This window comes from Notechis scutatus, chromosome 1 (genome assembly GCF_049901735.1).
Source record: "Notechis scutatus isolate UNSWTSFEM ecotype Mainland chromosome 1, rNotScu1.2, whole genome shotgun sequence".
NCBI lineage: Eukaryota > Metazoa > Chordata > Lepidosauria > Squamata > Elapidae > Notechis > Notechis scutatus.
In genome coordinates, this window is record NC_142009.1 from 178,533,595 (window position 1) to 178,548,448 (window position 14,854).

At 37.8% G+C, this 14,854-nt stretch overlaps 1 protein-coding gene across 1 annotated transcript in view; it reads left to right on the forward strand.

Annotated features, from left to right (window-relative positions):
• TMEFF2 (transmembrane protein with EGF like and two follistatin like domains 2) overlaps nt 1-14,854 on the forward strand; it is a 250,121-nt gene that overhangs the window by 15,452 nt on the left and 219,815 nt on the right. The window contains exons 3-4 of the mRNA XM_087949547.1: nt 6,080-6,209; nt 11,291-11,317. Of these exons, the coding sequence (XP_087805673.1) occupies nt 6,080-6,209; nt 11,291-11,317 (157 nt within the window). The remainder of the gene's footprint in view (nt 1-6,079; nt 6,210-11,290; nt 11,318-14,854) is intronic.

The following is a 14,854-nucleotide window of genomic DNA, read 5'->3' on the forward strand; positions in this document are numbered from 1 at the left end:
ATACAAGGAAGGCTCACAGACACCACCCCACCATCCACAAATATCTGGCTCCCACTTTCTACCCGGCTTTCAGCTTGAGACACTTTGCAGGAAACTGATCACCTCATGGAGCCATAGAGTTGAACGTGCATTTGCAATACATAGGAATCTTTCCCTTCCTCCTGCTTTAAAAATTGTAGCTGGTGGCAAAATTATAGGCACTTGTATCACATCATACATAAAAACTGGAAATACTACAAATAAGAAAGAGGCAGAGTACGTTCCTTGTCATTTTAAGCAGTCTGTTCAAATTGAAATTCCTGAAAAACTCATGTTTGCTGAGGAAGGCAGCAGTAAGCACATGCCTTCCAGTGCTGAACAAATAGCACGTTTGATAGATTGCACCACTTCTACGTATTCATATAAACAATCACAGGCAAGGCTGTTAAGACATATTTCTGATTAAGATTTGATCACTGCCTAAATATATCAGATTCCTAGAGACTGTGTTAATTGTGTTAGTAAATTTTGCCAATTTACCCTGCAGCTCTGTTGGAAGCTTTGCTTAGACTCTGGATGAAGCTTGGCACTGCAGCTTTCAAATAAAATTCCACTTTGCAATGTATGCAGGGTTTTTTTAAAAAAAAAATGGCAGGATTTTTTTGAGGAGGTGGATGTTTGGTTTATTTCATTTCATTTCTTTCTTTTTTCATTCTAAGTTCTAAGGTTGCCCAGGAGAGACCATTGGAAGCTTATTAGATATTACAGAGGAGCTCTGATCAATTGATCTTCGGTTTGTATGTAGTTGTGTCTTGCTTGTTCTTGTTATTAACATTATACTGATTTCTTGGCTGAAGAAACCATTTTGTTTCAAAGCATCAGGGCAAGGGATTTGGGAAAGTATTTGGAGCAAGAATAATACCTTGGATCATGTAAATGGGTTGAAACTTGACAGTATATGTATTTCCCTCACTTTATAAATTAAAAAAATACATGTTTTCCCCACTGATTAAATTAAAAGGAACGGCTCCTAGAGAACAGCCAATATGCAAATACCTCTTTCTGATTGTCAATCCTCTACCCAGAAGAGGATTTTCAAATTGGTCAAAACCTTGATGGAAAAATTACTAATCTTGAAGCATCTTTGGGTGGCAAAAACCAGGACAACCAATTGGCTTCCATCCAGTTGTCATTTTTGCCACACAGTTATGGTAGCTTCATTTCATCCTAAATTTAGTTGGCAGATTAGTTAGTTGTAGAGGTAGTCCTTGACTTAAAACAGTTCATTTAGTGACCGTTTGAAGTTACAATGGAGCTGAAAAAAGTGACTTGTGGCCCTTTTCACACCTGTGACCACTGCAGCATCCCCTGGTCACATGATCAAAATTTAGATGCTCGACAACTGGTTCATATTTATGATGGTTGCAATGTCCTGGGGTCATGGGATCAACTTTTGCAACCTTCTGTCAATGGGGAATCTGGATTCACGTAACAACCATGTTACTAACTTAACAAATGCAATGATTCACTTAACAATTGTGGCAAGAAAATTCGTAAAATGGGGGCAAAGCTCACTTAACAAATGTTTCACTTAGCAACACAAATTTGGGGCTCAATTATGGTTGTAACTGGAGAACTATCTGTAGTACCAGCCAACAAATTTGAGTTACTTGGAATCTAAGCTTGTTCCATTATTAGTAAGGGAAAAGCAGAATATAAATGTTAAATGTATATTGAAGTTTGTTTGTTCTGGTATTGTTTACTCAAATAACCAAGAAGTCCTATAAACTTTCATTTTGTACGCTTGGAATCAAACTGTTAATGAGTATTCTTAATCTTCTTTGATGTCCCTATACTTCATCTTTGGGATTGTAATCGATTTCTATTTGTAATGGCATGTGGGAAAGACTAGTGAGATTGATGTCAGCCTTACCAAGTAGACCAGACATGAAACATAGTTAGATGAGATAATTCTACCTTATTGTAAAGCTACATTGACAGGATCTTGCAAGTTTGAAAGTACAGTTCTCCCACCTTCTTCTTTATATCCCAAGAAACTAGGGAGGGTCTCTTTTTGAGCATCTTGGCCTGCCTGCTATCTAGGTTCAGGCTACTCTGTCTCTTATCTGACCGTTCCCTAGGGGCAGCTCTTTGCCCCATCTCCCAAGGTCTTTCCCACATAACACTACACTATCTAGACATCTCAGGCATATTTCTGAGCTTTTTTTTTTAAAAGAATTAAAATTTCAAGTCTCTTAAGTCAGTTCTTCCTAATATTTTATTAGCTCTAGCTGTGCTGTGCTCTGTTGTTTCCACTACTTTTTTTCCTTGAACCATCTGCTTTGAACATCCAGAGTTACTGTTAAATTGAGAGGGATAGGTTTAAGGATAGAATTAATGCAATAGGCCTCACTGAGGTTTTTTAAAAATATTTTTGAGGCAAAAGAAATAGAACATTATGCCATCAGATGTAAACAACATCAACTAGATTTTTATCAGGGATTACTGATAGCTTTCTGGTTGCCTATCACTGCACTAAAGTGTAATTTATTTAACTGTTGCTTGTTACATGGGACAAATTTTAAACCAATTCCTCATGCTAAGCCAAAAGGAAGCAAAGCAGCTAATTTGGATATGTATATAGCTGGAAGATGAAAGACTGTGAGTTCTAATTCTGCCTTAAGCATGAAGCCAGCAATGGCAAACAAGTTCCAAACAGAGACAAAATTGCATGGAATTGCCCAAGCAATAGCTAGGAATCAAGGTTGACTCAAAGGTGTGTGTGTTCATGCACACACAAATGAGATCCAATTATGATTTCATATTATATTTGAATTCAGTCAGTGAATGGCCAAAAGTCAGCCAGTGTGTTTCCATTTGGGGAATTTGACCCTAGATCTAGCTAGTATTTGTTAGCTTTGGACTAGAGGTAATCAGTGGTGGGATTCAGCCAGTTTGCACCACTTTGGGAGAACTGGTTGTTAACTTTCTGAGCAGTTTGGTGAACTGGTTGTTGGAAGAAATCATTAGGGCAGAGAACCGGTTGTTAGATTATTTGAATCCCACAACTGGAGGTAATCATTAAATCACACCGCCTTTCCGTGACATTGTCAGACTATTTCAGCAGATAAATCAAAATGGAAAGTGTTATCTGAAAATTGCCAGTTTAGCAGAGAATCTTCACAGATATTTATTGGCTTGTAGTAGATAACATTGGACAAGTGATTAGTAAAAGTTAGACTTCAAGCCTGTGTGAATGATCAGAAGCATTATGGTATAAGGGATATGGGAAGATGTTTCATTTCATAGCTAACTGAAATGCCACATTGCCCAAGTAGTAATAATTTTCTGGAATTCGCTTCTTTTTGGAAGTGTCAACTAGGACAATTTTTTCAATTTGCCTATATAATCATTCCTCTTTGGAGTCAGTCGATGGTCTGTCATTTTTCCTCATCTCAATTGCATCGTGCAGTAGCATGTCATGAGATATTTAAGTGTAGAACAACTAATTGGCAGTGTGACTTCTTCCTATTTTTAACTAGTTTTAAACAGAGCTTATGATTTGTAAATAATAATAATAATCGTGATCATTACATTTGTTCTAATTAAACAATGAGACATATCAAGAGTACAGTAATCATGAGATAATCACATCCCTGGCATAATTATCTGGTACAGGGCACAGCCAAGTATCTCTAATGCCACTGAGTATGATTTTCTTTTGATAACTGCACCCGGTAGGTTGCCTAATTTTAATCATAAAATCAAATTATTTTTATTAATATGAACAAGGGTGGTAATGGGGGAAGCTGCCCTTTTCTTCTGATGGGCGATGAGAAAGCTGATGGCCTCCCTTGCCTAGCAGGAATTTCAGGTGGGCTGATAGAGTGTGGATTAATCATTAACTGCAGGTGCTCTCTTGTTCTCATCCACATGACTTTGCCATGATATGAATAACTCTGGACTTAATATGTCTGGCTCTGCATGAAGTGGAAAAAAGAGGGTCAGATCAACTGCACTGAGAAGCCGTGCTGCATACAAGAATAGCTGAGACAAAATCTCTTTTATTATGAAGTTTGAGTTGGTATTACTTGTGTTGCCATTGCAGTAGTTTCCAATCAATAACTCCCTTTTCAATGATACATACTATATATGAACTCGCACAGCCTTCTGTCATTAGGGCTGTCAGGTTCATCTTTGAAACTTTGGTTTACCTTTGTGTTTGTTTCGTTTTGCCAGGGCCAGTAATATTCTGCCGCTTGTTTAGATGCTGTCTCTTTAATTTACAAATGATGAACAATGGAAACATTTGGCTTCTCTGCCTTACATCTTACAGCCTGGTTAGGTCAGTTAGCTATTATATTAATGAGGTGCCGCAGTTTGATGCCAATTTACCTAAGCAGATCGGTGCTCTATTTAATAAGGTAGCAGGAAACCACAATTCCCCATTTTAGAAGGAATAGCTAATTGTAACTGGAGGCAAATAGTTTTCCTCTTAATATGCACAAAGAGAAAACATTTAGCTCCATTGTTCGTCCACAACTCCTAATGGTATGGCAAGTTAAGAGTGAACATCCACATTGACTAATATGTAATAAACGCCTCCCACCCCAAGAACGACACTGTGATTTGCAAAACCCAGGACTGTGGCTTTACTTTGAGCAGCCCACACCCATTTTCCTTCAAATTCCTCAGTGCAGTGTAAGGTAAAGAACCCAGGGCAGTCCTATTGTGAGGCAAGTGTCAGAACCGGAAGGGTGGGTATGCTGAGCAACCTGTTTTCAACCGACTCACTCAGCTAAGCAGCAATCCTTGGGTGCGATGAAAGAACCTGCCCCATTGTGGCTAATAGTTGGCTTTTGACCATGAAATGAGGAAAGAAAGAGCCATCTTGTCCCACAGACTTTACTTGATTGGGAATGACAGGAGCCTTAGACTGGAGGGAGCATGTTTGGCTTAAAGGTGGTCTAAGTTATTCCTCTGTAACCACTGCCACGAAGCAATGGAACTATATATGATATAAGAGCACATAATTAAGTGCCTGATGAAATAACCTATCAGTGGCAGTTGCACTTGCTTCAAGACAAGCAAAAAATTAATATCTCTTCAAAAAGGTCCAAAGCAGAGCAACATTCAGTGGTTGTGCCTACTCTTCCATCATCTTCATAATCATTACTACAGTGGTTAATCCTTTGGCTTCTTTAAGTGGCTTGCAAAGGAACCATAAAATGTGGTCATGATGTCAACTTTCACTATGTCTCCCTTATGTCAGAGAAATTAGACAGAGTAGTGATGTGTACACAGTAGGCAGGAAATATTCGGCATAGATATTTGTGGGATGCTTCCAAATACACCCCAGGTATGATATCAACTAGACCCAGATCTGGTCGTCTCTGTCCACAGCCGTGACCTGATTAAATAGGGAGTAATAATAGTTGTGATATACCGTATTTTAATTTTCCTGTCTCACTAATAATTGATTCTTACACAGAACATTTTTCTACATCTGTGTTACTGAGAGACCAGATCAGGAACCCATCCACACCAGCTGGAAAATCTTCCCATTCAGTCCCATTGATTAAAATGTATTTTAAAAAAATTCCAAAGAGCTTAATACTGCAAGTCTTTTGCCTGGTCTGCCTACAGTACTTGTTCCTTTTTTTATATAACCTTATCAAGCAATATCACAAGCATCCTTGCTTGGTTTCCTTTAATTTTTAAATGAGTATTTGCCCAAAGGAAGAAAAAATTGAAAAAGGACAGATCGAGATTAAAACAGCACAGAGACACTGATAGAAGGGAGACAATAAGGAAGAACAGAGAAGAATAAATCCAGTAATGTAGGGTGGGTAGGTTGTAAATCATCCTGAACCCCTTAATCCTAGCAGAAACCCTGAAATATAGAGTATTGTTTCCCTTCCATCTGGGCAACTTGCCCATCTGAAAAGGTTTAGGAAAGTGAATGTTAACTACAACCTTACAATTTTGTTCTTTAGCAACTATCTGCAGTAAACTATCTGAATGCAAAGTAGAACGGGCTTCACGTCTGTGTACATCTTTACTAACTGCACTGTCTCTTGTTTTCTTTCTTGCTCATTAGTGTAACAGCGACTATGTGCCTGTGTGTGGTTCCAATGGCGATACCTATCAGAACGAATGCTATCTGAGACAAGCTGCCTGCAAGCAGCAAAGTGAAATACTTGTGGCATCAGAAGGATCATGTGCCACTGGTAGGTACAGCAGGCTTTGTGCTACATATTGTTATCCAGGAATCCGTTGACAAGCGAGCCAAACCAGTACTGTGTATTTTCATGAGTACTCCTTTGTGCTCCTGTCAGATTCATCCTAGATCAATAATTGAAAGTGTGCCTTTCATGCTGCAGCCCAATCAGTTCTGCTTGCTTTGGCATCCTCTTTCCTTACCTGGGAAACTGTTGCCGTTTCTTCAAGTATTCATTTTATTTATTCTGCAGTGTTTTGCTGAATGTGCACAGTTAAAGATGGCAGAATGTATGACTAACCAGGTTTCCCAAGATGCTTTGCTTAATCAATATTTTAAAAAAATGGGGGAAATAGATCTGATTGTGGATAAATTTGTGTAAGATATTTTGCCACCCAAAGGTCAACTACATTAAGCAGGGATTTATTTATTGAGTAAGCCACAACAGTCTAGGCTCATGCAGCACAATTATACATTAATCAAGGTGCAACAACCTTACAATTTACAATATCAAACCATATTATATATTAGTGTGATGTGTAAATCCATCTAAACAATATTTACTAATGCAGAAGCTGCCTCCTAGTGGAAGAATATGTTCAAGAAAGGCTGTGCTACTCAACGTTTAATTTGTTTGTGGCAGTTTTTAGGTGTTCAACTGGCTCTGAGGCGGTTAAATTACAGTAACATCAGCATAGATAATAAAATTAAAATATTTTAAAGCCATAGTTGGTGAGTTAATGCCACTATTGTATGGAAAATGCATTCTGAGTTCTTGTCATGGCATTCTAGAACTGAGGCTGGTAGCCAGAAATAGCTCTATGACTTTTGTAGGAAGGAAGAGAACTAATGATTGGGGCAGAATGTATTGTCCAGCTAGAAGAATAGGGGAGTGCTATCAACAATAGCAGTCATTGTTTGAGGATATTTTTAGTCTCTGAGTATAATAGAAATAGGAGGGAATTCAACAACAATGTCACAAGGGAGTAGGGCAGATGTATTTAGATTTTGATTGGATAGTTGAGCTTCTCCGACCTGATAATTGAAACTGTCAAGTAGAATAAAAACTTGGCCCTTTGATGAGTTTCATGTTGGTCGTGCAAATCTAACATTTAGAGGGTTGAGAAGAAAGAAGATTGGGTATGATTCCCCGCACCCACCCAAGTGTGTATTTAGTGCTAATGGGAGACCCAGTGTGCTCCTTTTCATGGGATTGAATTAATGGGAGATCACCTACTCAGGGTGTGTGCAGTCATATGTTTTGTTGTTAAAGCATTGTGTTCACTTTTTATAGTGAGATCTAGAAGTGGGACTAATCTTTTAAACCACGTTATTGCAAATCACAGCAACAGAAAAAGGAATATCCCCTGATGGAAATGATGTGCCAAACTGTCTTTTAGAGGTTTTTTCCCCCCATATGTCTTTTCTACAGCCCTGATATTTCTTACCAGTTCCTCATCCAAATGTTTGACCCTGGTAAGCTAAAAAAAAAAAAAAAAAAGTTGTCTTGGAAATCTCCCAAATGGCCAGAATGCTTTTGGCCCTTTGGACCAGATTATTTTCTTTCATATTCTCAACAGAGGGAAGATCTCACAGAAAAGTGGAGGGAATTGCCAACCAGCATGTGAGTCATAAGTAAATCATACGCTTGAAGGAGTAAAAGGGGTCTTATGTCTTGAGCAACAGCATGGAGTTTATTATAGGAATAGCTTATTTTGCCTCAGAATGTAGGCCACATGGCCACTAAGATGCCATAATACATTACAATGTATTATGTACAATGTATGAGAACCACTGGAGTCTTCTTCCAGTCCATTCAAATGTGCAACAATTACCTATTATTCTCCCTATGGAAGGAGGTAGGTTTTTGACATCCCCTGGGTCTATCTATCTATCTGTAAAACCTTTTCTGGAGAGAGCTGATCCACGGGGTGGGAAGTGACAGGGATGCTGAAGACCCCCTTTAAAAAAAAAGCTGCACATCCAAGTGCTTCAGCTGATTGCTGGGAAAAGCTTGTAAGGGGAGCAAATGGGAGCAAAAACAGATTCTTCGACTGCAGTTCTCTAATCCTGGGGTGAGAACTGGCAGTTTAGGAACTATTCCCTCCCTTGTCTTGCCAGCCGTCTAAGCAGATTGGGGATTTTCTGCTGGATCTGGCAGGGCAACTGGGGAGTGATGATCTTTTTGGTACTGAGGTGAACTCTCAATTTGAAAGAACTAGATTGTCCCACTGCTAGAAGCAGAACTGTCCTAGAGTACAGTGCCAGGGGAGAGGAAAAGAAGGTTTGGGTGGGTGGGGGGACTCAGCATCTTCAAGGAATGAATGAGAGTTGGATCAAACCCAGATCTTGACTAAGTCAACGTAAATGAGGCATGGCAGACTATTCAGTTTGTATTGGGGGAAAAAGAGAAAATGCCGCTTTAACATCAGAACGGCTCAAGATGAATGTAAACTGCCTCTGTGGTCAGCAGGGAATGAGACAAAGGCCTCTTCTTGCAGATCAAGTTGCAGAAACGGTAATCTGTGTTTCTTCCAGCTGAGGTTGTGGGTACGAGCTAGCTCAGGAGGCAAGTAGGAGAGAGGACTGAAAAATACGAAATCTTGCTTCTCTGGCGAGATAAAATTAATGATTAAGCAGGTACTTCATAGACTTCCCATTCAGAAGGATCTGCACATAAGAAGAACAATAATTTCATTTGGAATCACAGAGGGCAGGCTACAGCTGCAAAGGACTTTTCATTGCAATTGGCAGTAATGTGATAAAATAGTCCTATTTCTAAATCTTACTCTGAAGAACAAGCACAGCGTGTTAAAAAATGTATAAAATCATTTGCTGGCTCGCTCTCTGTTCCCCCCCCTTTTTTTTGCTAGATGCGTGGTGGATGCTCTATTGTGTTTGCCAAAACATAGCTATGATTTGAGAAGTGTTGCAGTATCATTTTAAAATGGACATTTAAAAAAAAATCAGAATCAGAATGACAGTGGGAGATTGCAGCCTGCTCTGGATTAACTGGATCTGATTATAAATAATTTGGGATTTTGATTCCCAGCGTTAGGACAGAATTCCAATGTTGTATCTTGCAGGTTGTTCCTTTACCTTCCTAATCATCTGCAACATGGAAAAGCGTTTCTGACCAGAATTTCTCCTAAAGCAAGGCACTGATCTTTGTTTGCTTTCTTTTTAGATTCATTAAAAAAACTGATTAAAATTCAAAATTTCTTTTAAAACTATTTTTAATGCTCTTCAGATGTTGAATGTGCATTTGAAATTTAATTGTGGGACTTTTTAACTTAGAGCCTTTCTTAAGTAGTTATCTAGGTATATGCAAGTAGTCCTAGACTAATAACAATTTGTTTAGCGACTGTGTGAAGGTACAGTGGCACTGAACAAGCAATCTTATGCCAATCCTCAAAGTAGTGGTTATTGCAGCATCCAATGGTCACATGATTGCAATTCAGGCACTTGGCTACTGGATCACAATTTTGAAGGTCACAGTGCCCTAGGGGCATGTGATCATCATTGTCAACCTTCACTGCCAGCTTCTGAGAAGCAAATTCACTGGGGAAGCCAGCAGGAGATTGCAAATTGAATTATGTAACATAGTACCTAACAATCATATGGGTTTCATCTATTGACCACAGCTGGAATTGCCAGAACTGCTATCCTAAGTTAGTGCAGTCATGTGATATTACATTTGTCACTTAGCAGTGCTGTTGCTGGCCCAATTGTTGTTCACCAAGGATTACCTTTAATTGTTATATGCTTGAAGTCTCTGTTATATGCTGTAACAGTTCCAATTTGTTCAGATCACTCCTGGCTTTCTGATACTGTCCCTAGTAAATCAGTTCCTTTATTGTTGCATTTGAGGTCTGCTTGCTAAAGCTGTCATTCTTCCCAGTTTAGCTCTTGGGTTAGTGTGTGTAGACCAGTGTCTATGGAGATTCGCACTCATCCAGGTCATGGTTGTCCCAGAAGTGCTTTTTTAAAGAGGCAACTGGACTTTCTGGTTTTTCTTTGAAGACGTTTCACTTCTCATCCAAGAAGCTTCTTCAGCCCTGACTGGATGGAAGGATTTGTACTCCTTGCTGACAGCTGGTCCATTTGCATTCTTTTAGAGAGTTGTTGAAACCACCTGGAGGTTTATCTGTGTCATCAGGGTCACCTGAGATGTGCGAATGGGTATGGAGCCTTCTTGGAACTGTTGGAAGGATTGTGTTATAAGACTGTGTTTTTTCAGAGTTAGCAATATTAAGATATGTGGACTTCAACTCTCAGAATTTCCAGCCAGCATGCTCCACACATCTTAAAGTTGCCAAGTTTGAAAAACACTGGTCTAGATTAGGTGTGGGCGAATAGTGGCCTTGGATCTCATGTGAACCTCTGGAGAATTACAGCCCCCTCTCAAATCTTCTGCAATGAAAACCTTCCTTTTGCTGTTAGGACAAGGCTTTCCAATAGGCCAGTTCAGTGTTTCATGGAGTCCTGGAATTGTCTCCATCTTCAGCCCAAGCCATAGAGCAGAATAAGTTGCAATATTCTGTCTCATACAGGTTTGGGGCATAATACTCCATTTGTGTCCTGATGATATAGACAAGACTGTGTAGCATTTCACCTGATCATCTTTTCTATTGACCGTTGCCTATCACAGACCTGAGCTGGTATTATGGGGATGCAAAACTCTGGTCAGTGCATCAAAGATCATGGATGGATGGCCTGAGGACTCATGAGTCCTTATTTTGGTTGTTTTGAAAAACTGATATTTAAAAATGCAACATATTTATCAAATATCAAGAGGACAACGTAATGCTCGTGCTAAAGCTAACTTAGTAATCACTGGGTTGTGCAACAGAATTAAGAGTAGCAATAGTAGTAGCATCTTTAAGGCACTTGAAAAGCACATCTCCGCATCAAAAAAGAGTATGGATAAATCAAAATACACAGAGTACAATGTATATCAATTTGCAGAGGAATGACATCAGAAGTATAATTTGCTAGAAGACTTTTAATGAAGTAGAAACTGGCTTTGCAAACATACGAGCTGTTCTTATGCAGATGTATTTTATTTCCTTCTCTTTTTCTTCCTTACAGATGCAGGCTCTGGATCAGGTGATGGAGGTAGGGATGTTTTCTTAAAACTCTCCCCCCATCCCCTTGCAGACTTGTTACTGTGGTTTTTCTAGATTTGTTATTCCATCTTGTATTGCAATTGCTAAGATTATGTTTTCCTCTGGGAAGTGACATTTTGCATTTTACTCAAACAAAAACTCTTAGCTGTTCTAAAATAGAAATTCAGAAAGATGTTTTACTTCTGGTACAATTTTGTTTTATTCGCTATTTAACTGGCACTCTATCTCCATCTGCTGTTACTACTATTGTTACATGTACCTGATTATTTATGTTAGCATTGCATTCTCCAAAATGTCACTGTTTTGGATCTCTCCTCCAGAGATCCCTATCCATTCTGAATATGAATTTTGGAACCAAAGCATTGGAAAGAAAATTTATACCAAATTAAATAGACAAATGAAGGCTTTAAAAGTGACAGCTGAGCATGTTTATTTCAACATAATGCCATCTTGATTTGGTTATCATTTAGGTCTGGCCTTTTTGCAAATAGTAAGTGCAAGCTATCCAGATAAATATTAGGTTACAAAAAAAATCCTATAAATAGTTATTAAAGCAACAAGCCACATTTTATGTATATGGCCTTATCTTTGAGTGAATATGCATAGAAACTGGCTATACAACTCCATTGGATTCCAACAGAACTAAAATTCATGAGATTTAAATTAAATTCCAATTTAATCATGTTCTATTTGGACTGACTTAATTCAGAGAATATCTCATATTGCTGAAGTCACTTTTTCGGGAATGGGCTAAAAATTGAGAATAGCTCTTTTTTATATTAGGGTTCAGGTTTAAGTTTCCATGCTACAATTTCTCATTCCAGCTTGTAATTTACAGTTTAGAGAATCTTTTAGTAGCACATTTTGAAATACAGCTTTGTTTGTAGATTCTCCAATTATTTGATAATCATATTGTGGGTGCTGAAATTAACAGGTTGCACGAAATGCATACATACAAGTATGATCACATCTCCTTCCCTGTTATATATGCGTGCATAAATATATTCCTACAGTTTGATGTAATCTTGATTTGTTTTTATTATTATTTTATTTTATTTTATTTTTGACATCCAAATGAACTTTACTGTGAAGTTTCATATTTATCAGTGGGATTTTGTTGTCTCATTCCTAATGAAGAGTTTTGCTATTTGTTTAACTTAGATCCATAGGACTAAAAGAGGAGATACTTGGAAGGAAGAAATTCATATGAGTTTTACTTATTTTATTATATTGTTAATGCACATTATCGAATGATATTTGGTAAAAGGAGTATACCTGGTATACCTAATCTTGCAAGATTACCAAAACGGAATGAATTGATCTGTATTGACAGTAGATTCTCTTAAGAAGCAATGGTTTGAAACTAATCAAGGAGAGAAGCAAGCTAGAACTAAGGGAGAAATTTCCTGACAGTGAAAATAATAAATCAGTGGGACAAGTTGCCCTCAGAAGTTGTGAGTGTTCCATCACTTGAGGTTTTTTATGAAGAGATTGTGCAGCCATTTGTCTGAAATAGTATAGGATCTCCTGCTTGAGCAGGAGGTTGGATTAAAGGTCCAAGGTCCCTTCCAACTCTGGTATTCTATTATTCTGTTAAAATATGTGTTGCTTGTCTGTTGATTCCAAAGTTGTCTAAAAAACTGCCATTTGATTGCTCAAGAGGAGTTTTCAAGGTGACTGAACCTTGGGGTTTTAACCTGATGTTTGAACGTTACACATTTTAGCACATTTTGCAGGCTTTGAGAAGAATATGTATCCTTTTGGTATCATTTCCATGCAGGAGCTATGTTGATTCTTCAGTTTCTTTTCTCAGTTATGGTAGTCATTTGTTTCTCTACAGCAGGGGTATCAAACTTGTCTTATCACGGCAGCATCATGTGACTATTATGACTTTTTTACCCTTTGCTAAACTGGGTATGGGCATAGCTAACGCACGACACATCTGGCTCGCAGGCCGCGAGTTTGATAGTCCTGCTCTACAGTATCCACTATATAAAAACCATTATGATCAGGATGATAACATTTATCATTCTAACATAAGTGGTCATAATATAATCACCCTTTTTTTTTTTTAACTGAAAATGGCTTTCCTCTTTTTCAGAAGTCTACTACTGCACAGCTTTCTGTTCATTTTGTCCTCATTGTTCATAGTTTTAGATTTCAGAGTTAATATTAACATTTCTCATAACCATATCATTTGTGATCTTTTATTGTCTGGTTATCAATGTTTTCCTTTGTTTGTATTTATGATTTTTAAATGGGTCTATTCTCATGTTTCCAAAGGAAATAAATTGTTTTGAGCTATTTCCATTTTTATTGGCACTCAAAAGAATTTCATTACCCAAATAGTTTCATTCATCCAAACTGGCTGGCAGATATAAAAAAAAGATTGCCAGATAAAAGGGACTGTTATTAAGAATAGGGTTACTTAGAACTCAGATGCCCAGAAACAATAATTGGGCAGATACATACAGCTGACTAACAAGGAGATTGTGTCATCAAACTACAACATTACAGATAAATATATTCCCATTATTCTGACAGTTTCTGAAGCAGCCTTTACAATGTATTATCCTCTAGATGCATAGGACTATAATTCTTAACATCATCTCTTGGAGGCATCAGGTTGGAGAAAGTTGATCTAGAATAAGATAGAAGCAATTTCAATGTCTATAAATACAATACAATCACCAGCCAATGGGAATATTGTTTTTGTTTATTTTTCATTTTAAAAATTGTAATTATTCTTTTCCATCTCTCTCTTTCTCTCTTTCCTATGATTATGGGCATTTACTTTTAGAACAATGGCAAGTAGTGGTATTATCAGTATTAATATTTTGAGTCTTGTAGACACTTTTGATTATTTGTTAAAATTATATAATGAACCTGGTTCTATACATTATTTAATCAATGAAATAATGAATTTAAGAAATGTTATGATAATTGCACATCTTTATTGATAATGTGTCTTTCATTCACTGTGTCTTTTTCCATCTTCTTTTTATTCCTTTCTTAAAGTGATTTAAACAAATTATTAATCAAAAGGAGATTGATGTAACAATAATAAATACAATAAGACAAAGAGTATTTGGGTGGGAGAAGAATGCTATATTTATATTCATTTCCTGGGCACTAGATTGCTTGATTACCATCAACTTTGTTTACCCTTGTTAGGAAAAGAGCAATCCATCTGTTTTCATCTGCACTAAGATGGCTTGGTAGAACAAGCCTGCCATTCCAGTTTCTTCCTTCTTCCTTCTGGCACTAATTAGTATAAATATAAAATGGCGGCCATACTTATCATCCAAGATGTCCTTATTTATCACCATCTTTCTCTGCTCAAAGGTGCTTTTTTTGCTGAGATTTTGCACTAAACAGGTGTCTTTTTATTTGCCCCTGGGAAAACAGATGCAAAGGGAACAAAGACGAATGTTGTGTAAAACTATTTCTCAATTGTGCCGGTAACTGCATTTTGTTCACCGCTCAACAGTGGTCCATGTGCCAGCTTGGAAACCTGCGAGGGGAG